The 20848-nt window shown below is 65.5% G+C and overlaps 3 protein-coding genes across 5 annotated transcripts; 2 read left to right on the top strand and 1 right to left on the bottom strand.

Annotated features, from left to right (window-relative positions):
* The first annotated feature begins 3561 nt into the window (after window positions 1-3561).
* On the top strand, window positions 3562-6436 carry IRGC (immunity related GTPase cinema). Its single transcript, XM_084613790.1, has 2 exons — window positions 3562-3684; window positions 4748-6436. Exon 2 carries the CDS (start codon window positions 4764-4766, stop codon window positions 5985-5987), a length of 1224 nt encoding a protein of 407 aa, XP_084469916.1. The 5' UTR covers window positions 3562-3684; window positions 4748-4763; the 3' UTR covers window positions 5988-6436.
* A 404-nt stretch (window positions 6437-6840) lies between these two features.
* SMG9 (SMG9 nonsense mediated mRNA decay factor) lies at window positions 6841-15718 on the bottom strand. The gene is made up of 14 exons (XM_084613597.1): window positions 15579-15718; window positions 13350-13514; window positions 13192-13266; window positions 12461-12704; window positions 11935-12032; window positions 11516-11628; window positions 11037-11148; window positions 10574-10669; window positions 10140-10225; window positions 9542-9648; window positions 9110-9217; window positions 8673-8798; window positions 8285-8429; window positions 6841-7820 (listed from the first exon to the last, which is right to left on the bottom strand). The coding sequence occupies exons 2-14, from the start codon at window positions 13503-13505 to the stop codon at window positions 7742-7744; spliced, it is 1545 nt and encodes a 514-aa protein (XP_084469723.1). The 5' UTR covers window positions 13506-13514; window positions 15579-15718; the 3' UTR covers window positions 6841-7741.
* LOC311512386 (uncharacterized protein) lies at window positions 15523-20303 on the top strand. Of its 3 annotated transcripts, none has more exons than XM_084613596.1 (3): window positions 15523-15661; window positions 17486-17575; window positions 18054-20302. In XM_084613596.1, the coding sequence occupies exons 2-3, from the start codon at window positions 17492-17494 to the stop codon at window positions 20130-20132; spliced, it is 2163 nt and encodes a 720-aa protein (XP_084469722.1). In that variant the 5' UTR covers window positions 15523-15661; window positions 17486-17491; the 3' UTR covers window positions 20133-20302. The 3 variants fall into 3 exon arrangements, with proteins under 3 accessions (XP_084469722.1, XP_084469720.1, XP_084469721.1); XM_084613594.1 differs by lacking the exon at window positions 15523-15661 and adding an exon at window positions 15927-16038 and having other exon boundaries at window positions 18054-20303; XM_084613595.1 differs by lacking the exon at window positions 15523-15661 and adding an exon at window positions 16851-17085 and having other exon boundaries at window positions 18054-20303.
* The last annotated feature ends 545 nt before the right edge of the window (window positions 20304-20848 follow it).

Raw genomic sequence — 20848 nt, 5'->3', positions numbered from 1 at the left:
TTGTCCAGGCCTCTGAAATAGCAAAATAGGGGAGGTAATGGATAGAGAAATGGAGGAAGAGAGAGAGAGAGAGATGGGTGTGTATGGAGGATAGATAGATAGATAGACAGATAGATAGATAGATAGATAGATAGAGTGGCTGGGGATGGATAGATAGATATAGATAGATAGATAGAGGGGTGGGGTGTGGGGATAGATAGGTGGGGGATAGATAGAGGGGAGGGTGTGGGGATAGATAGATGGATAGAGGGGGTGGCGAGGGATGGATAGAGTGAGTGAGTGTGTGCAGGGGTTTGGACAGATGTGCTGCGATGTCTCGCAGAGGCCCTCCTGTGTCGAGAACACTCCCAGACGTTCCCCACGTGTTAGGAGAGCTGTTATCCGGGGCTATGACCCAGCTGGTTGCTGGCAGCTCAGGGGCAGGCAGTCCTGGGAGGGGTGTCTAGGGCTGGGCTTTCCTCAAATGCTCCGGATGTTGGATGCCTCCATCTCTGAGAACGTAGCCCATGGCTCACTGGGCTAGTTTGTGCCGAGCTGAGAAGCGGCAGCTCCCACGGACCTCAGTGGGCGCCGCTCTTCCCTAAAGGATCTGCAGCCAGGCACAGTCCTGCAGGCATGGGACATTGCAGCTGAGGGGCTCAGTGGGGGGCGCGCTCCCCTTGGCCGTCAGGGCTGGCCCCAAAGCCCCAGTGCGGCGCTAGGGGGCACTGTTCAGGGAGCGGGGTGGGTAGTGGGTGGCTCCATCACTGTCCAGGCCCTGCCCAGGTGCGTGCCCCACCTGGGAGCAGATCCCCAGGGGCTGGGAGACCTGCGGCTCCTGGGACGGACCCAGTGCTGGCCCCAGGTCTCTCTGGGACCTGGTGCCTGCGGCTCCGGGCCGGGGGCGGCAGAGCCCGGGGCTGGGTCCAGCCGGAGAAAGTCCCCCTGGGCTGGGCACACAGTCTGTCCCTGGCGCAGGCCCAGCTGGGGAAGGACCCGCTGCTCAGCCTGGGCTCCCAGCTCCCCTTGGAGGCTACAGAGCTCTACCTTGTTTTTCCTGCTTTCTTCCTTCCTGAAAGTAGTGCCCCCCTCCGGGCTCCCCCACTGCTCCCTTCGGCACCAGTCTGAGCCGGGGTTCCCGGCCGACGCTACCCGCAGCAGCAGCGATGGCCACGGGCCCCCGGGCCCTTTTAAATCGCCCAGGCCCCTGGGCAATTGCCCCCTTTGTCCCTCCTCCCCCGTCAGCGGGCCTGGACAGATGGGGCATGAATGTACAGATGGTTAAGTAAGGTGGCCACATAACAGTCTTTAGCCCACTGGGTCATCTTCAGTCCATGCATTACGCTTTGGTGGGACGATGGGTAAACATCCTGCCCGCAAAAAGACAAAAAGCTGATATAAAGCAAAGTTAAGCTGTGAGCAAGAGGCAGGCCCGGCTCACAGGATCTGGCAGGCACAGGGCTAATCCTGCAGAAACGCGCATCCCTCACTCATGCTAGGCATAAGAATAGAGACGCAAGCGCATTGCAGAAAGGTGGTACCAGACCCCCTCGATCCCAAACACCTCCCCCAAAGAGAACAGGAACACGCCGACCCATCCCAAAGATGAGCTCAAGATGACAGGGCGACAAATAGAGAGGTTTTGACTAAACCAACACGTACAAGGTAACGGGTGGCACCCAAATACGTCCGGAGGGAGGCGGCTCTTGCTTGTATCGGTGAATAAAGACACAGAGGCAGCGTCTTTGCCTGGCCTAGGGGAGAATGGAAAGTCCTGCCCGTAACTGAGCCAGTCCATTGCAACCGGCACACCTGGGCCAGGGTACCTGTACCCATTGAGCCAGGGCCTCAGCACCGTGCTTCGCTGACTATAAACCTGACCGCGTTTCTTCGCGACGAACCGAGTCTGTGGATTTATGGGGCGGTTCGCTGGAGGGCGGCTGAGCCGGCTGTCTGCGCAGAGCTGGGAGACCTGAATCAGAGCGGGACGGGGACCCCACGCAGGGAGAACACGCCGCCGAACATCTGCCGGCAGCGAGTATCAGGCATGAGGGGGACCACACAGCACGTGGCGAGGGAAATTTCCCTGCCGTCGCCAACTTCCTCCTGCCGTAGCTGGGTGGCGTCGACAGGCTTCCCCTTTGCCGCTGGGCTTTCCGACGGCCTTGGCCCCCTTCTCTGGCCTCGCGCCGCCCAGCCAGCGGCTGCTCGGGGAAACCGGGCCCTCCCGCTCCACCGGAACCTGCCACCACCAGCCGCTCCGGCCTGCCGGTTCCCGGGCTCTTCCAACCCGGCCTCGCTCAGGCTTGGCTAGGGTGACTAGAGGGCAAGTGTGAAAAATCAGGACGGGGGTGGGGGGTCATAGATGCTCATATAAGAAAAAGCCCCCCCAGATCGGGAGCGTCCCTATAAAATCGGGACACCTGGGTCACCCTATGCTTGGCCCTTCTTCAGCTCCCTTGGGCTGTTCCTCCACAAACGGGCCCCATGGCCGTCCAAATCTCACCCTTCTCCCTGGGCCTGCTCCACCCCAGTGGCTGGTCTACCCTCCTCCCCGGCTGCTTGCCAGCCTCCGCCAGCCAGACTAGGCCCCAGGGCTTCTCCTTCCCCGTGGGCTCCTGCTCGGCCCAGGGAGCGTCTGCAGCCTCCCTCCCCGCAGTCCCCTTCTGCTGCCCCCTTCCCTCCTTTATCCTCACCCGCCTGCTGCAGCCCCTGGCTCTGCCGGTGCAGCCTGGTGCCATCTCAGGCCCCCACTCAGCCGTTCGGGGCCTGGGTGGGGCGCACCCCCCACCCCCCCACTGCGACCCAATGACCGGCAGGGAGCGTGCAACACGGCCGACACCGAACACAGGCTAGATGCAGGCACCGCAGAATTCGATCGGTTTATGTGGAATTTCGATGGATAATATCGCTCTGGCTTTTTAAGTTTTTTATTTTTAATCACCTACATGCTCACAGTTGTGCCAAATTACGTGAGTGACACGTTCCCACCTCCCCGGTGTTTATCTATTTTAAATATTCGCAGGAGCAGGAAACGGGGGGCGAGGGGAGAGGCAATACCCTTGCAGGACTCGGCCTAGAGTTTATGCTGGAGGCGACCCCGGGCTGGAGACGGCAGCCTGCCAGCGGGGGGGGGAAGGGGGGGGGTTTCTGGGTTATGAACGCCGTCGCTGTTCGATCCCGCTGTGTCCAGTGCCTGTGAATAAACAGTGCCGCAGCTCCCGGTGTGGCGCACGAGTGGGTGGCACGAGGGGTCTCGCACGCTCGCACGGCTGGACTGGGTTTTTCTGAGCAAGCCCCCGGCTGGGCGGTTAAGTGACCAGGGCCCAGCGGGGAGGGGAGGGAATCCGCTCTGTGCCGGGCTTGGCCTTGCTGGAGGAGGAGATGAGCCCTGGGGGTCCCTGCCGGGGCTGAGCCCTGCTCCGGGCGGGAGTTGCCCGGTGGCACAAGGCTGGTCAATGGGCGGCGGGTTGGGCTCAGACAGGGCAGGGGGCGGAGGTTGTGGGGATTTGCTCTAGGAGGTGCGTGTGTGCAATCACACACACACACACACACACACACACACACACACACACACAGCAGGGCTCCTTCCGTCCAGCAGGGGGCGGCAGGGACACACACACACACACACACACACACACGGGAAACGAAAGTGAAAGCCTCCAGCCAGCGGGGGACAAGGACAGATCTGGCCCCACTCGGGAGGTAACCACGGGGAAGGGGGGCGGGCAGACAGACAGAGGGGGAAGGAAGCAGAGACGGACGGACAGACAACTGGGGGCGGTGGGGCAGACAGATGGACGGACGGGGAAGGAAGCAGGGACGGGGGTGGGGGGGAGATGGAAGGAAACACGGGGGCCGGGGCGAAGCAAACAGGGCGGGTGGGAAGCTGCCAGAGGGGGGGAGGCAGGGTGGGTAGAAGACGAAGGGGGAGTCGGGGGTGGAATCAGGGGGGCAGACAGAGGGGGAGCCGGGGGGCAGAGGGAGAAGAATGGGGCGGGAAGCAGGGGGTAAAGGGGTCGGAATGGGGAGCAGAGGGAGGGGGGAGCCGGGGGTGGAATCAGGGGGGCAGACAGAGGGGGAGCCAGGGGGCAGAGGGAGAAGAATGGGGGGGGGAAGCAGGGGGTAAAGGGGTCGGAATGGGGAGCAGAGGGAGGGGGGAGCCGGGGGTGGAATCAGGGGGGCAGACAGAGGTGGAGCCAGGGGGGCAGATGAAGAGATGAGGACAGACTGAATCAGAGCAGGACGGGGAGCCCCCCGCATCCATCCTTCCACCACCCCAAATGGGGCTGTGCCTGGGGGACCCGGGCTGTGCCCCACGGGGCCGGCGAGCGACCGACCCAGACCGGCGGGGGGGAGGGCATGCATGTGCAAACTGGGGAACCCTCCTCCTTTTCTGCCTAACCCCCCAGGGATGGGGGCCACCTTGAGGAGACGTGCGTTGACGATGTGGGTGGGGGCAGGTGAAGACCGCACCCCAGCAGAGCCCTGGGCTGGGCTCCTGGCTTTTGCCTACCCCCACATGGAAGGAGGGAACTCATTCCCTGCCCCCCTGAGCCAGGCAGTCCCTTGCCCTGGGCTGGAACAGGGCTGGCAACCCCTAGAGCAGAAAGGCCCCCATGCCCCATTCCCTGCCCCCCTGGGCCAGCCAGTCCCCGCCCTGGGGCCAGATGGGAGCCGGCGTCCCCTAGAGCGGAAAGGCCCCGTGTCCTGTTTCCCTACATTAACCCCCACTTCTGCATCTCTCTGCCCCCCCTTACCCCCCCAGCGCTCTCCCAAGCCCCATGGCTGACCAGATCCCCCCAGAGAGCGACTTCACGGAGGAGTATGACATCATCACCGAGGAGGACATCGCGGAGATCAGGGACGCCCTGGAAGGGGGCCGGATGGACGAAGCCGCCTCGAAGATCCTGGAGAGCCTGGAGGCCTTGGAGAACGCCCGGCTGGACATTGCCGTGACCGGGGAGTCTGGCTCCGGCAAATCCTCCTTCGTCAACGCCATCCGCGGCCTGCAGGACGATGACGAGGGAGCGGCCGCCACAGGGGTGGTGGAGACCACCATGGAGCCGACCCCGTACCCCCACCCCACGCACCGCAACGTGACGCTGTGGGACCTGCCGGGCATCGGCACCCCGGAGTTCCAGTCCCACACCTACCTGGAGCGGGTGGGCTTCCCCCGCTACGATTTCTTCATCCTCATCGCCTCCGAGCGCTTCCGAGCCAACCACGCCCAGCTGGCCCGGGAGATCCAGGCCATGGGCAAGCGCTTCTACTTCGTGCGCTCCAAGGTGGACGCCGACCTGGACGCGGCCAGAAGAAGGCGGCCGGCGAGCTACAGCGAGCAGGGGGTCCTGACGCAGATCCGGGACGACTGCTGCCGGCGGCTGCTGGCCGAAGGGGTGGCTTCCCCAACCGTCTTCCTCCTCTCCAGCTGGGAGCTGGGCAGCTACGACTTCCTGGCGCTGGAGGAAACCTTGGCGAAGGAGCTGCCTGGCCACAAGAGACACACGTTCCTCCTGGCTTTGCCCAACATTTCACTGGGCGTCCTGCAGAGGAAGAAGGAAGCCATGCAGAGGCAGATCTGGAAGCTGGCCACCATCTCCTGCAGCGTGGCCGCTGTCCCCATCCCGGGGCTCTCGGTGGCCTGCGACGTGACCATCCTGATCAAAACCCTCTCTAAATACCGCCAGACCTTCGGCTTGGACGACGAGTCGCTCTGCAAGCTGGCCGAGAAGGTGGGCAAACCCGTGGAGGACATCAAAGAGGCCATCAAGTCGCCTCTGGCCAGGGAGATCTCCAGGGACCTGGTGCTGAAGTTACTGACCAAAGCCGGAGGAGGAGCGCTGATGTTCATAGAGTACCTGGCCAGCACGGTACCAGTGTTTGGGTCCATGGCAGCCGGGGGGATCTCCTTCGCAACCACCTATTACATGCTCCGCAGCTTCCTCGACGAAGTCGCCAGGGACGCCCACAGTGTCCTCATCAAGGCCTTCGAGACGGACGTTTGAAGGAGGGGCGGCGGGGATCTTGGCCGCAGCACTGAGCTCAGTCTGCCGGCCATGGCAGAGATTTCGGAGCCGGCTCCTCAGTGGGAAGAGGTCGGTGTTGGGCTGATGGACACCGGCTGAGAAGTCAGCGGGTATCAGAGCAGCATGTGACCCACTGGCCTCCATGGGACCCACAGGCTCTCCGGACTTGTCCCGAGGGGCACCTGGTCCTTGCCGTCTCCCACCATGGTGGGGGAAAGCAACCCGGGAGGGGGGGGGAACGGGAGGCCACGGGCTGTGGTGCTATTTTGGGGCTCTGCAGGGGGAGCCTTGCGGCTCCCAGTGGAGGATTGTGGGAGCTCAGCACCCCTGGTCTGGGATCAGCCTCACTTTGGTGCAATCAGGCTACGGTTCAGCAAAACGTGGGATTGTTTTGCAGGTGGTTGATTAAAAACAAACTTTAAATTAAACTTATTTTATGATGGTGGGGTAGAAAATGGGAGCCAGGACTCCTGGGTTCCATCCCTGGCTCTGGGAGGGGAGTGGGGTTCCAGTGGTTAGGGCGGGGAGGGGGGCTGGAAGCCAGGACTCCTGGGTTCTATCCCTGTCTTTGAGAGGGAACACAGTGCTGACTTCACAGTCTTTCCACAAAGGCCTAACCTGAGCCCCCTCAACCCACTACCAGTGTGGACGGGCCCGTTGGTCTGACACATGGCAGGTGCCCGACACCGGGTAGACAGGCCCGTGTTTCACGGGTGCGATACCAGGTGGATAGGCCCGTTGGTCGGAATGGGGGGGAGGGGGTCTGCACAAGACGCTCTGCCCCAATGCAGCCCCTTCTCCAGGTGTTAAAAAAAATCCACCACACAGTCAGTGCCCAGCTTGAAGCCCTCTTTATTAGCAGGAGTGGTGGGGGTGGGGCACAGCGTGGGGAGACCCTATGGCCATTATGGGGGGACCCCGATATGGGGTCAGAGCTTCACATGCGGCAGGGACAGTGGGAAGGACAAAGAAGGGGGCATGAATGGGGGGAGGGGAAAGAGATTCTTCCTTGAGGCTGGTGTGGATGAGACACAGGGAGGGAGGGAGGGAAGGAGAGATGAAGGTGGGGGGAAGGACAGAAGGAAGGAAGGAGGGAGGGAAGGAGAGATGAAGGTGGGGGGGAAGGACAGAAGGAAGGAAGGAGGGAGAGAAGGAGAGATGAAGGTGGGGGGGAAGAAGGAAGGAAGGAGGGAGGGAAGGAGAGATGAAGGTGGGGGGAGGACAGAAGGAAGGAAGGAGGGAGGGAAGGACAGATGGAAGGAGGGAGGGAAAGATGAAGTGGGGGGAAGGACGGAAGGAAGGAGGGAGGGAAGGAAGGAAGCAGGGGAAGAGGAGATGAAGGGCTCAGCTCCATGGGGCACTGGTTCAGGACTGTGGCCCTGCCCTATGGTTCACCCCCACCCCGATCTTGCCCTGTGGCATCGTAGCGGGTGCATTCTCAGCCCCGGGCAGGCTGGGAGAGGCGAGGGCTCCCCCCTACCAAGTACCCCTTTCTGGCTGGGGGAGCTCCGATGGCTTGGGGGGGGTCAGGACGGCTCTGCCCCAGGTGCCCTCTGGGAGTGGGATGGTGGCCCGGGAGGGGTGTCCCGCCCGGACTCTCCCGCACCCTGCCTGGGGCCAGCGACCAAACAGCACCTCCTGGGCTGCCCTGCAGGCCCCTTCTGCCCCAGGAGGCAGAGGGCGGGGGCCCCGGTGCAGCCCCCCAGCGCGGTGGCTCCTTGGGCATCAGTCGCTCAGGCCAGCAGGCGGCTGTACTCCGAAAGCGCCGAGGATTTCTTCACCCCGTCCCAGATCCGGGCCGCGTAGTGGAACCTGCCGGGGGGTGCACAGCATATGGGTCAGTGCCAACGGCCTGGGGAGAGCCCCCACCCCACCCCCTGCAGCACAGCGCCCTCTAGCGTCACCCTGGGGCATCGGGACCAGTCCTCCCTGCCAGGGGAGAGCCCCCACCCCGCCCCCTGCAGCACAGCGCCCCCTAGCGTCACCCTGGGGCATCGGGACCCGCCCTCCCTGCCAGGGGAGAGCCCCCACCCCACCCCCCTGCAGCACAGCGCCCCCTAGCGTCACCCTGGGGCATCGGGACCTGCCCTCCCTGCCAGGGGACAGCCCCCACAGCGCCCCCTAGCACCACCCTGGGGCATCAGGGCTGGCACTGACTGCCAGGGGCGCACCCCCTCCCCACCCCCTTACTTACTCATAATCCTTTGCCCCATAATCTCCTACCCAACCTGCCTACCCACAGTCCCCTGCTCCCTCGGCTGTATCTGGCCCCTCACCAGTTCTTCTCCGTCAGGATGGTGTGGGAGAGCTGGGGCCGTGCCATAGACATGATCTGGCTGCGCAGCTTGGCCACGAGCGACTGGAAGCTGGGGTGCCCCTTGTACCCGGGCAGCAGGGAGAAGAGGGGGCCGCCCCCAGGAGCTGCAAGAACAAGGGGGGAAGAGAATGAGAATAGGGCTGCCCCGAGGACCGCAGGGAGTCAGAGGGGGGCACTGCCCTAGGGACCGCAGTCAGGGACCACAAGGGGGCATAGGACAGCGCCGCCTTAGGGGCCGCGCCCCAGGACTGCAGACGCCTGCTCCCCAGCCCACACAGCGCCACCTAGTGGGGCACGGAGGAACGACAGGGTAGGAGGATTCTGGGGGCAGGATCCCAACTCCCTACCTGCTCTGGGGAAAGTGTCGTCGGCGTCACTGTCCGCGAACGGCAGCAGGAAGAGATTCACCTCCGTGTCCAGGTAGTCGTAGGGCAGGCCAGGGAAGATGTTACACTCCAGCATGGAGAGAGTGCCTGAGAGACAGAGACACGTGCCAGCTGGCCCCAGTGCGGCACTAGGGGGTGCTGTGCTGCAGGGGACAAGGTGGGGGGTTCTACCCTGGCAGTCAGGGCTGACCCCAAAGCCCCAGTGTGGCACTAGGGGGCGCTGTGTTACTTTTGAGGTGAGAATCACACCCAAGCTTCCAGCCATTCCTGGTCATTCCAAATCCCCCCGCACTTTCCCCTGCAGGGACTGGGCCATTAGCTCTGCGTCCTGGAACCCAGGTGTCCGGGGCCCCGTTCACCCCACCCCCACGCAGGGGGAGCTAGCGGGGAAGGCTTACCCTTGTATTTCAGGTGCGAGTGCATCATGATTTTATCGATAACCACGTGCATCTGCTTCAGGTTCCGGGGACAGAAATTCTCCCGCTTGGCCTTGTTCTGCAGAAAGACTGAAGAGAGGGGCAGAGACACCGGGGGGGCGGGGCAGGGGGGGAGAGGAACTTCAGCCTGGACATGACTGCACAGACCAACACCTGCTAGAATAACCTGGCCCCATTCCCCAAGGGAGCACTAGGGGGCGCTGTGTTATGTGAGCAGGGTAGGGGCTCTCCCTTGGCAGTCAAAGCTGGCCCTGATGACCCAGCACTGTGCTGCAGGGGGTGGGGTGGGGGTCTCTCCCCCGGCAGTCAGGGCGGGCCCCGATGCCCCAGGCTGGCGCTGGGGGGCGCCATGCTGCAGGGGGCGCCATGCTGCAGGGGGCAGCGGCTGCTCACCGACATGGGGATAGTATTCCGTGCCCTCGTCGGCGCCCGAGGAGCCGGTGGACTCGTGGCTGGGGGAGGGCGTGGAGGGTTTCACCATCTCGGCCGTCTGCAGGAACCTGCCGTGGGGACACAGGGACCTGCGGTTAGTGGGGAGCTGGGGGGCCTTGGGTCCCTGTCCCTGCTGGGAATGGGGCTGAGACCTGGCAAACTTGAGTCACACATGAATTGCTGAGCGAGAGGGGCCCGGAGCCCATCTCCCGAAACAGCCTGGGGCCAGATCAGAGCCGGTGCCCCTAGAGGGGAAACACCCAGTGCCCCATTCCCATCCCCCACCCCAAGCCAGCCAGTCCCAGCCCTGGGGCTGGATGGAAGCCAGTGCCCCCCAGGGGAAAAGACTCCGTGTCCCATTCCCTGCCCTCCAGAGCCAGCCAGTCCCAGCCATTGCGCTAGATCAGAGCCGGCGCCCCTTAGAGGGGAAAGATCCCACGCCCTATTTCCTGCCCCTGCCCCCCTCCCACCAGCCAGTCCCAGCCCTGAGGCTGGATGGGAGCCAGCGCCCCCCGGAGGGGAAGGGCCCCATGCCCCATCCTGCTAGAGTCCTTCTCACCTGTACAGACTGAGGTCGGTGAACCAGTCCTGCACCACGATGACCACGTGGCAGACGGTGAAGAGGAAGGCCGCGATCTGCAGGGACTGCGGGGAGCAGAGCAGCTGTCCAAGGAGGAGTCTCTGGGGTGGGGTCTCCCCCCAGGACCCAGCCAGCAAAGCGAATGCCCCCTCCCCCCCAAATAGTAGCAACCAATCATAGCTGTGTATCCCATTACCCCCCACCCTGGGGCTGGATCAGAGCCAGCACCCGCTAGAGGGGCAAGGCCCCCTGTCCTGTTTCCTGGACCCCAGAGCCAGCCAGCCCCCGGCCCTGGGGCTGGATCGGAGCCAGCACCCCATAGATGGGAAAGGTCCCGTTCCCCATTCCTCGTCCCAGTGAGCCAGCTAGTGCCCGCCCTGGAGCCGGATGGGAGGTGGGGGGCAGTAGCCTACCTGCATCTCCACGTAAGTGTGGGGCAGGTTGTACTCGGGGGGCAGCTTGCGGTCGTTGTTGATGAGATGGTCCAGGATGGAAGGGCTGAGAATTGGCTGGAGGGGAACATGGGGCAGAGAGCGTTACAGCGTCCAGAGCCGTGCGAGCTGCTCACAGGGGGATACACACGATGCCACCAATCAGCCCCCGCCAACCCATGTGCCACAGAGACCCCCTACCGCTATCGGCCCAGGGGGCCTCGTCCGGCACGAGGTGTCAGTCCTGGGAGCCGAGCTCGCCAGGGTACCAAGCTGGGCCGGCACAGGCCAGCGTCGGCGGGCCCAGCAGCCACAGATGGTGGTGTCGTGCGGTGCTTCCCCCTGGTGGCCAAAGGCAGTATTGCGCCAGGATCTCCATGCCCATTGCCACCAGAGGGGTGGTTGTGAGGGGGGCGCCCCCTGGAGAAGGGGGCGGGGCAGGGACCTGGGTGTCGAGGAAGATGATGCGCTCCTGGGTGATGAAGAAGTCGATGCCGCTGGTCTGGTTCCCCCCGCGCTCCTTGATCTCCTGGCTCTGGGTGCGGAACACGTAGGCCCTGGGATGGGTAGGGGGGGACCGAGAAGGGTCAGTAGGGATGGGGGGGAGAATGTGTGCCCCCTTGACCTGCTTCTTGATGCTCATCCCCCACCTGACACCCCCTCAACATCCCACCTCCCCACTGTCCCCCAATATCCCACCTTCCCCCCCAAACACTTACCACTACCCCTACTGCCGGTGCCCCCCCAGCACCCACATCCCCCCCTCACCCACCTGCCCCCCTCCATCCCACCCCAACTTCCCGCTTGCCCCAGCCACTCAGCATGCACGCCCATCCCTGCACAAACACACCAGACCCCGTGCATGCCCCCTCCCCAGTTGCTACCCCCCTGAAACACCCACAAAGCCCCCTCCCACCCCCGTACCTTTGATCTTCTTCAGGCTGGTTAGCCGACAGCAGAGACATCAGCATGGATTTGCCGGTGCCCTGTAATCCCAGCACCCCGACCACCAGCACATCGGTCTGGTCCAGCAGATACTGCCGAGGAGAGAGAGCTCAGCGACAGCCGGCTCCCTGAGAACCCAGGAGTCCTGCGGAGCAGCAGTGCAAAGCAGGGACCGGCTGGCTCAGGGGGGCGGGGCACGGGGCCTTTCCCCTGTAGGGGGCGCCAGCTCCCATCCAGCCCCAGGACAGGCTCCAGCTGGCTCGGGGGTGCAGGGAATGGGGCACGAGGCCTCCCTCCGCCAGGGGCCGCCGGCTCTGATCTGCCCTCGCTAGCAGGGGCCAGGGAGGGCAGGGGGCCGCTGGGGGGGTCTCTGTGGGGTGAGGGCCGGGGCCAGATACCTCGATGGCGCTGTCACACCAGTTCATCTGATCGTCCACCAGTTTGATGCTGTGCTTCATCTTCTCCGGGGCCAGCAGCTTTGCCTGGCCCACCACGGCTGGGGAGGGATGAAGAGACGGGGCTCAGAGCGTCTTACAGCCCGAGCCGGGGGCTTAGCTACGCGACGTCCCACCCAGTGCTGCTCTAACCCGCTGGAGACGGAACCCAGGAGTCCTATAGCCCAGCCCCCGGCTCTAAGCACTCGCCCCCACTCCACTCCCAGAGCTGGGGAGAGAACCCAGGAGTCCTGGCTCTCAGCTCTTCCCCACCAGGCCCCAAATCCACCCCCCCCAAAACCCACCAGCTGCCTGGAGGCTGGGCCAATGGGGAGGGGTTGGCTGCCGTCTGGTGGCATGCATTGGTAACCCCATGCATATTAAAGGGGACTGGCTTCTCTTCCCACATCCATGTCCCTGGGGCTACAACCTTCTAGCGCCCCCCACCCCACCCCTTCTCCTAGCCCCACCCCCACAGCGGGGTACTCACGGTCCATAGTGCTGCTAGACGCAGCGGATCCCATGCCCCGGTTCTGGATCTGGTAGACGGGTTGCGTGGGGCGCTGTCCCTCCTTCTCCCCCTTGGCAGCAGCTGTGGGGAGCTGGGCAGCCCCCTCCGACGCCCCCACTGGGCCTTTGCCTTCCTCCCGCGACTTCATCAGCACAATGGGCTTCTCCATGGGGGGCGGGGCAGTGGCAGGTGGGACCGGAGCTGGGGCAGGGGCCAGCTTGGACTGTGGGGAGAATGAGGTTGGTCGAGACCCCCCCCTCCCCTCAAGTTGAGGACAGAACCCAGGAGTCCTAACTCTCCCCCGCCACCCTGCACTAACCACTAGACCCCACTTCCCTCCCAGAGCTGGGGTAGAACCCAGGACTCCTGACCAAGGTCTGCCCAGCTCATTTACTCTTACTGGACTCACATATCCTGCAAATGGTTAAGCAGCGGCTGCGAGACACCCTTGCTAAGCGGCTGCTCTGTGTAGTAGCTAATAGCCTACTGCTGCTGCATGCTGACAGAGGAACTCCTTTTGTTTCATGTGGAGGATACCAGCTACACTTCGGCTGCCGGCTGATGAAGCCGCTCCTTTAGCTGAAGCAGCAGAGCCCTGTGGGCTGGCCCGGGTGGTGATGGGTTCAATCCCCACTGTTGGTGGGGTCACACACACAGGGGGTGGGTCTGACAGGCCCTAGGGGGCAGCGCCCTTCCCATGTGGGTCTTACCCTCTCAGCGGGCGGCTTGGCCAGGATGATGGGCGTCTTCTGCATCACGGACCCGACCGGCTCCTCTGCGGGCTCCTGGGGGAGAGATCGGAGAGGGGTGAGGGGGAGGGTGTCCTCGCACGGCCCCCCCGCAGCCCCTCCCCCGCCCCGTCACTCACCCGGCGCTCGCGGTCCCAGGGGCCGTAGTCACGCTCCCGGCCCGGCCCCGACAGGCTCTGGGGGCCGCCCGGGGGGCCCAGCTCCTTGTCGCGGTTCCAGCGGCGCCGGCGGTCGGGGCCGTACAGGCCGGGTTGGCTGTGCCCGGAGTCCGACATGGCCGCCACCTGCGGGGGGGGGGGGGGGGGCGAGAGTCACGTCAACCCCAGCGCGGCAGCGGAGGGACACGGGGCAGGGGCTCAACGCCTTGGGACTATTTCCCCAGCACGGTGGAGGGATATATCCCAGAGAAGAGACTGCTGGGCACTATTCCTTGGCATGGCGGATGGATACCAGAGAAGGGAGGAGGCCCAGTGTGGGGGGAGGGATACCAGACAAAGAGGCCGCTAGGGACTATTTCCCTGAACGGGTAGAGAAGGATTATATTGCAGAGGCCGCTAGGGACTATTCGCCTGGTATGGCAGATGGATACACATACGCGTGTGAGACACACTCTTGGGAACTATTTCCCCCCACACACTGCGGGGGGATACCACAGAGGAGACACGGCCACTAGGGCCTATTTACTCGACGTGGTGGAAGGGCACCAGGGTTATTTAACCAGCAAGGCTCAGAGACACCAGGGGGAAGACAGGGCCTATTTTCCCTGCACTATTTACCCTGCCTGGCAGAAGAACACGAGCACAGACGGGCGCAGGGATACTGGAGAGGTGGTGAAGCCCCCAGGGACTATTTACCCAGGCAGTGGAGCATCAAACCACCGCAGGGACCTACGTAACCTGCACCGCGGGCGGATGCCCGAGAGAAAACCAAGGGCCCGTGGGACTACTTCGCCAGCGTGGCGGAGGAATACCATAGAGAAAAGTCGACGAGATGCATGGGGCCCAGGGTGGCTGAGCGCCATTGAAGCAAACTGCCCACGCTGGGTGTGAGGGAAAGCACCTCAAGCCGCAGCCCTAGTCCCAGCCCCTATGTGGGGGATTATTGGGCCCACGTGGTGGAGGGATATCGAGCCTGCTGCTTAAGGCACTGGGGCGTTATGAGGCCCGTGGGGGTGGGGGGGGAAATCAGCCCTGCGGATGGATACCGGGCAGGAGGCTGCTGGGATACGTCCTGCTCAGCTGAGGGATTCTGGGCCCCAGGGTTATGACCCCACCCCGAGGGGGGCGCCACTGGGATTATATACCCCGCGGAGGGATACAGAGAAGCGATACGGCAGGTTACATGGCCTGCAGAGGAATAGGGGGGCAGGAGGTGCCCCCACCCCGGGCTATACGCCCCACGGACGGATACGGGGGGGGCATCAGGTCTGGGGCCATACGACCCACAGAGAAATCGAGGAGGGATGGGAGGTGTCATCCCGGGAGCTATATGGACCATGGAGGGATACAAAGGTGTGTGAGGCGTCACCCCCGGGGCCATACGGCCAACAGAGATACAGGGCTACGGGTTACCTCCGGGGCCGTATGGCCCGCGGAGGGATACAGGAGGGAGGTGAGGAGTCACCCCAGGGCCATACGGCCAACAGAGATACAGGGTAGGGGTTACTCCCGGGGCTATACGGCCCGCGGAGGGATACGGGGGGGGGGGGTGAGGTGTCACCCCTGGGGCTATACAGCCTGCGGAGGGATACGCGGGGGAGAGTGAGGTGTCACCCCCGGGGCTATACAGCCTGCGGAGGGATACGGGATGGAGGTGAGGTGTCACCCCCGGGGCTATACAGCCTGCGGAGGGATACGGGATGGAGGTGAGGTGTCACCCCAAGGGACTTTAGGGCCTGCGGAGGGATATGGGATGGACCTGTCACCCCAGGGCTATAAGGCCCACGCAAGGATGGGCAGAGCAGTGTGAGGCCTCGCCCCAGGGGCCCTAGGGCCCGCGGAGGGATACAGGGCGGCTCGAGGCTTCGCCCTAGGGGCCCTAGGCCCCGCGGAGGGATACACGGCAGCGCGAGGCCTCGCCGCAGGGGCCCTAGGCCTCGCGGAGGGATACTTCGCTAGGTTATGAAGCTGTAGGGACTACATGCCCTGCGCGGGTCACCGGGCTGCGGAAGAGGCCGCAGACCGACATGCCCGGCGGCAGAATAATCCCTAGGGGAAGGGAAGGCCGAAGTAGCGACCCGCGGAGGGATACCGGCCTGGGTAACTCGTCTCAACCGCCCGCCCCTCGGAGGGATACCAGGAGTGTGACGCGTCACCCGGCACTATCTACCCCGCCCCGCGGAGCGATACCTGAGCGCTGGTGCTGAGAGCAGAAGCCGGAGCTGTCTCCCCGGTAACGGCGGAGGGATACCGGGCGGCTCACTGGGGCTGAGGTACCGTGGGGCGGCCGGGACGGGCTGCTGGGGAAGCCCGGCGGCGCGAACAGAGCGTCTAGGCGCCGGCTTGGAACGGACCGGCTCGGCCACCGTTGTTTCCGAACGCGCCTGCGCGCGGAGGGGCGTGCCCAAAATGGCGGGTTCGCGCCCGCGCGCGCCGCTGGGGGCACATGCGCACTGCTCCGGCATTGCCCGGCGAGACCCCGCGTGAGGGGCGTGGCCTCCAGTCAGAACGAGGCTAGAAGTGTAGACGGGGAAGTACATTAGTGCGCATGCGCAGGGAGCTGGGACGCCTGGGTTCTCCGCGTGGCTCTGGGAGCGGGGCGGGGCCCAGGGGGCGGAGCCAGGACGCCTGGGTCCTGTCCCGGTGCACGGTGCGGCTCGGCTCAGACCCGGCTCCCGGTGCCTCAGTTTCCCCCGCCGCTCAGCGCTGGGGGGGGCGCTAATTAGCCGGAGACAAATAAACCCGGAGCAGGGACCCCCCCGGGACCCCCGGGACCCCCCAGCTCCTGATCTATCCCTGCCCCGCGCCCGCCCGTCTGCGCCCCGTGTCTCCCTGCGCCCCCCGCACGGGCTGCTCCGGCCCCGCTCCCCGCCCGCCCGGCCCGGCCCCCCGCCCCCTCCCTGCCTCGGCGCCTCGGCCCCCCGGCCCCGCTCCCCGCCCCCTCCCTGCCTCGGCCCCCCGGGCCCCCGGCCCCGCTTCCTGCCCGGCCCCTCGGCCCCTCTCCCCAGCCCCCTCCCTGCCCCGGCCCCCTCTTTCCAGTCGCCTCCCTGTCCGTCCGGCCCCACGGCATTCTCCGGCCCCCAAACACTTCCTCTCCCCACCCCCTCCATCTCCACCCCCCTCCCCACAACCCCCGCACCCCCCTTCCTCTCCCCACCCCATCCATCTCCATCCCCCCTCCGCCCATCCCCCCTTCCTCTCCCCACAACCCCCCCCACCCCCTTCCTCTCCCCACCCCCATCCATCTCCATCCCCCCTCCGCCCATCCCCCCTTCCTCTCCCCACAACCCCCCCACCCCCTTCCTCTCCCCACCCCCATCCATCTCCATCCCCCCTCCCCACAACCCCGCCACCCCCCCTTCCCTCTCCCTACACCCACATCCCTGTCCGTCATCCCTCCCCCCTGCCATCTCTGCGCCCACCCACCCCTTCTCTGTACCAGACAAAAACAGGCCATATTGTCCCTCCTCCCACTCCGTAGCTCTGGACCATTTAAAGCCCACAGCTGCAAGGGGGAGACTACACTTCCCAGCATCCCCCTGTGCCCCCCTCCCCGGCTGCCAGCTTCCGGGCCAGCAGGTTGGCGGGGGAGGGGGCTGTGGGGATCTGCTCCCCCTCCCCCGGGGTGTTTGCGATCCAGCTAGGAGCGGGTCCTGGGCTGGGTAGCTGCACCCCTGGGCCGGGCATGTACCCCCAGGTTGGTAGCACAGGCCCTGGGCAGCCCCCCTCCTCCCCCTGCTTTATGCACTAGACCCCACTCCTCTCCCAGGTTGCCTGAAATTTACTCTCTCTCTCCCCCCCACCCTGAAAACAGGTCTGATTTCCCCTGCCTTCGCAGGACTCCTGAGTTCTCTCTCTGGCTCTGGGAGGGGAGTGGGGTCTAGTGGTTGCAGCAGAGGGGCTGGGAGCCCGGACTCCTGGGTTCTCTCCCCAGCTCCACCACAGATGCTTTGTGCGACCTTGTGCACATCCCCGCTTGTGTGCCTCAGTTTCTCCTCTCTGCCCCCACCGGCGGCAGCAGGCTGCTCTGCGCTTGTGAAGTCCTGTCAGGGCGGCTGCTGCCGACCCACTCACTGAGTTCCCCGCTTCGCTTCCAGGCAGCCATGGACCCGGTGCCGGCAATGGAGGTTGGGGCCGAAATTGAAGTGATCGAAGACGGCGTGTTGGAGGAGCTGCCGCTGCGGCTGGTACGTCCCGGCGCTCGTGTCTGAGCAGCGGTGCACCAGCTCGGACGGGAGATGCAGCCATCTCTGGGGTGGGGCAGAGGCTGGTTATTCAGGACACCTCCCCCAGCCCTGAGACGCGTCTGCCTCTGGGGGGCAGGGAGCTGCTTAACAGTTTGAGACAGGAAGTGCATGAACCTCACATACATGACTGTCATTTCAGGATAGTTTTGGTCTGGACTCCGAACTTTACTCCACTTCCTGTTCATTTTGGGGGGACTCCATAGAGAACTTGATGTACTGCAGGGGGCGAGATGGGGGGCTCTCGCCCGGCAGTCAGGACTGGCCCCCGGCAGCAACAGGGGGGCTGTGATGCAGGAGGTGGGGGACCCCCAGTCAGGGCTGGCCCCGATTCCCCAGCATGGCGGTAGGGGGTGCTGTATCACAGGGAGTGGCGTGGGGGTACTCTCCCCCCCCACTTACCCCCATTTCATCCCCCCAGGAGAACGCAAAGAACTGCCTCTCGTGGGAAGGCCTGGAAGCCTCTAGCAGCGATGACGATGGGGAGACCAGCGCCCCCACCTCCCTGCCCCCCTTGCGCCCACCCCGGCCCCTGGCGCCAAACCTGCTGGCTCCCCCCTTCGCCACCAAATCCCTGCCTCTGGAGAACATCATTGTCCCCTTCCGCCCGGGGCCTGCCACCGCCCCGGGGACCCAGGCGTTCGGAGCCTACCAGTGCCAGGAGTGCTGCCAGGTCTTCGTGGAGGAATGGCATTACCTCCAGCACGCCCAGGAGCATGCCCAGGAGCTGGCCCGGCGGCACAAGCCGGCCCTGCCCCACTCCCTGCCCCGGAGGAAGCAGCGCTGCCCGGAGTGTGGAAAGAGGTTCTCTCATCAGCCCCGCTTCACCAGGCACGTCAAGTGGCACCTCAAGCTGGCACAGGCGGGCATCCGGGTGCAGTGGAGATGGGGATCCCGGCCTTGCTCCCTCACTTCCTACGTCTACCAGCCGCCGGACGTCGGGAAGAACCCGGCGGGTTCTGGGGACGTCCCCTGCCCCCCGGCCAGCTGGGAGGGTTCGCCTGGCCTCAGGAAACGGCAGGATGGGGCCCGCCCCGGGAGGCGTGTGGGGCAGCCGAAGGGGCGTCAGATGCCCGAGGCCCGGACAGCGAGCAAGGGGCAGGGCACGGAAGGGCCCAAAGGGACCCGGCAGTGTAGACCAACTCTGGGCCGGGAGTTCAGCCCGCCTAGGCCAGTTGGCATGAGTCCTATCCAGCCAGTGAACGTGGAGGACGAGGGGCGGGCGACCATCTTGGATGGCAAGGTTGTCATGACTCCTCCGCAGCCAGTGAATGGCCAGGTTGGCGGGAGCGCGTTTCAGGCGGCCATCTTGGACAGCCAGGTTGGCGGGAGCGCTCTCAGGACACTGGTCATCAATAGTGAGGAGCAGGCAGCCATCTTGGATGGCCAGATTGACGGGAGCCCTCTCAGGACGCTGGTCATCAATACTGAGGAGCAAGCAGCCATCTTAGAGAGCCTGGTTGGTGGGAGTCCCCCGCCACCGGCGCACCTCAAGGAGGAGGCGGCCATCTTGGCTAGCCTGGTGGGCGCCAGCCCTCTCCACTCTTTCCGGACGGTGGTGGTGGGAGCTGAGGAGCCGGCGGCCATCTTGGAAAGCCAAGTTGGCGTGAGTCCCCTCCACCCCATGCCTCTGCGGGCCGAGGAGCTCCCGCCCTCGTTGTTCCTGGAAGCCGAGCCCTGCCTCAGCACGGCGGTGGATGCGGTGACCCTCCGCCTGGTCCCGTTGCTCCCTGACCCCCAGGGGCTCGTCCCATGGGGCAGCCAGATGGTGGGGGAGCTTCCCGACGAGGCCGGAGACGCTCAGCCCACGGCTTTCCAGCTCACGGGCTACCTCCCGCCGCTCAACCAACAGTGCCGCCCCCCGGGCCCCCTCAAACTTCCCCCCTCTCCGCGGGCCCCCTTGCTCCTCCACCTGGTGCCCACCCACCCCGGCGAGCTGCCCCAGGTCCTGGGGCTGGAGTACGCGCCGGGCAGTGGGCTGGCAGCCGAGCCCTGGCCGGGGGGCGTGGCACCACAGGCCGGGGACGACTTCATCGTGGTGGAGCTGGAGGCGGACCCCGGCCGGCGGGAGGAGGCGGTGGCCGGCCCGCCTGGCGCCGGGGGGCCTGAGCGCTCCTCGGACACCCGCGGGCCCCGGCGCTTCTGGTGCCCGGACTGCGGGGTGCGCTACGGCCGGGCGGCCCAGCTCCGCTCCCACCGCCGGGGGCCGGGGCACCAGCGCTGCGGCTGCGGCCGGCCCTTCCGGGGCCTCCTCCACCTCCTGCGGCACCAGCTCCGGCAGCTGGAGGGCGCCGCCTTCCTCTGCGCCGCCTGCGGGGAGGCGCTGAAGGGGCGCCGGGCGCTGGGCCGCCATGGGGGGCGGCACCCCGGGGCCCCCTGCTTCCGCTGCCCCTGTGGGGCGGGCTTCCGGCACCTGCCCCGGTACCTCTGGCACCGGATCCGGAACCAGCCGCCCAGCCTGGGCGTCTACAGCCTGGACAGCTTCCTCCCCCCGGCCTGAGGGGGGCCGCACGGGGCCTCCTCTCCAGGGGGCGCCGGCTCCCATCCGGCCCCAGGGCAGGGACCGGCTGGCTCAGGGGGGCGGGGAATGGGGCACGGGGCCTCTCCCCTCCAGGGGGCGCCGGCTCCCATCCGGCCCCAGGGCAGGGACCGGCTGGCTCAGGGGGGCGGGGAATGGGGCACGGGGCCTCTCCCCTCCAGGGGGCGCCGGCTCCCATCCGGCCCCAGGGCAGGGACCGGCTGGCTCAGGGGGGCGGGGAATGGGGCACGGGGCCTCTCCCCTCCAGGGGGCGCCGGCTCCCATCCGGCCCCAGGGCAGGGACCGGCTGGCTCAGGGGGGCGGGGAATGGGGCACGGGGCCTCTTCCCTCCAGGGGGCGCCGGCTCCCATCCGGCCCCAGGGCAGGGACCGGCTGGCTCAGGGGGGCGGGGAATGGGGCACGGGGCCTCTCCCCTCTAGGGGGCGCCGGCTCCCATCCTGGGCCTGGCTGGCTCTGAGTGACCTGATTCTTGTTCTAATTAGATTGTTCCTAATTAAAGAGCTAAAGCGGAGCAGCTGTCATGACCTTTTCTCCCCGACCCCGGAGGGCACTGGAGCCTGGCGTGGGGGCACTGGCGATTTCTCGGGGTGCCCCCCCCACCCATGCCGAAACTGTGGAAGCAGGGGAGTTGAGGGGCTTCTCAGACTCCCTGAAGCTGGTCCCCCAGCCAGCCCCCC

The sequence above is a fragment of the Lepidochelys olivacea genome (assembly GCF_965140295.1).
Source record: "Lepidochelys olivacea isolate rLepOli2 genome assembly, chromosome: 24".
NCBI classification, from domain to species: Eukaryota; Metazoa; Chordata; order Testudines; family Cheloniidae; genus Lepidochelys; species Lepidochelys olivacea.
Note: the sequence above shows the minus strand (reverse complement) of the source record. Positions and strands in the feature narration are given on the sequence as shown.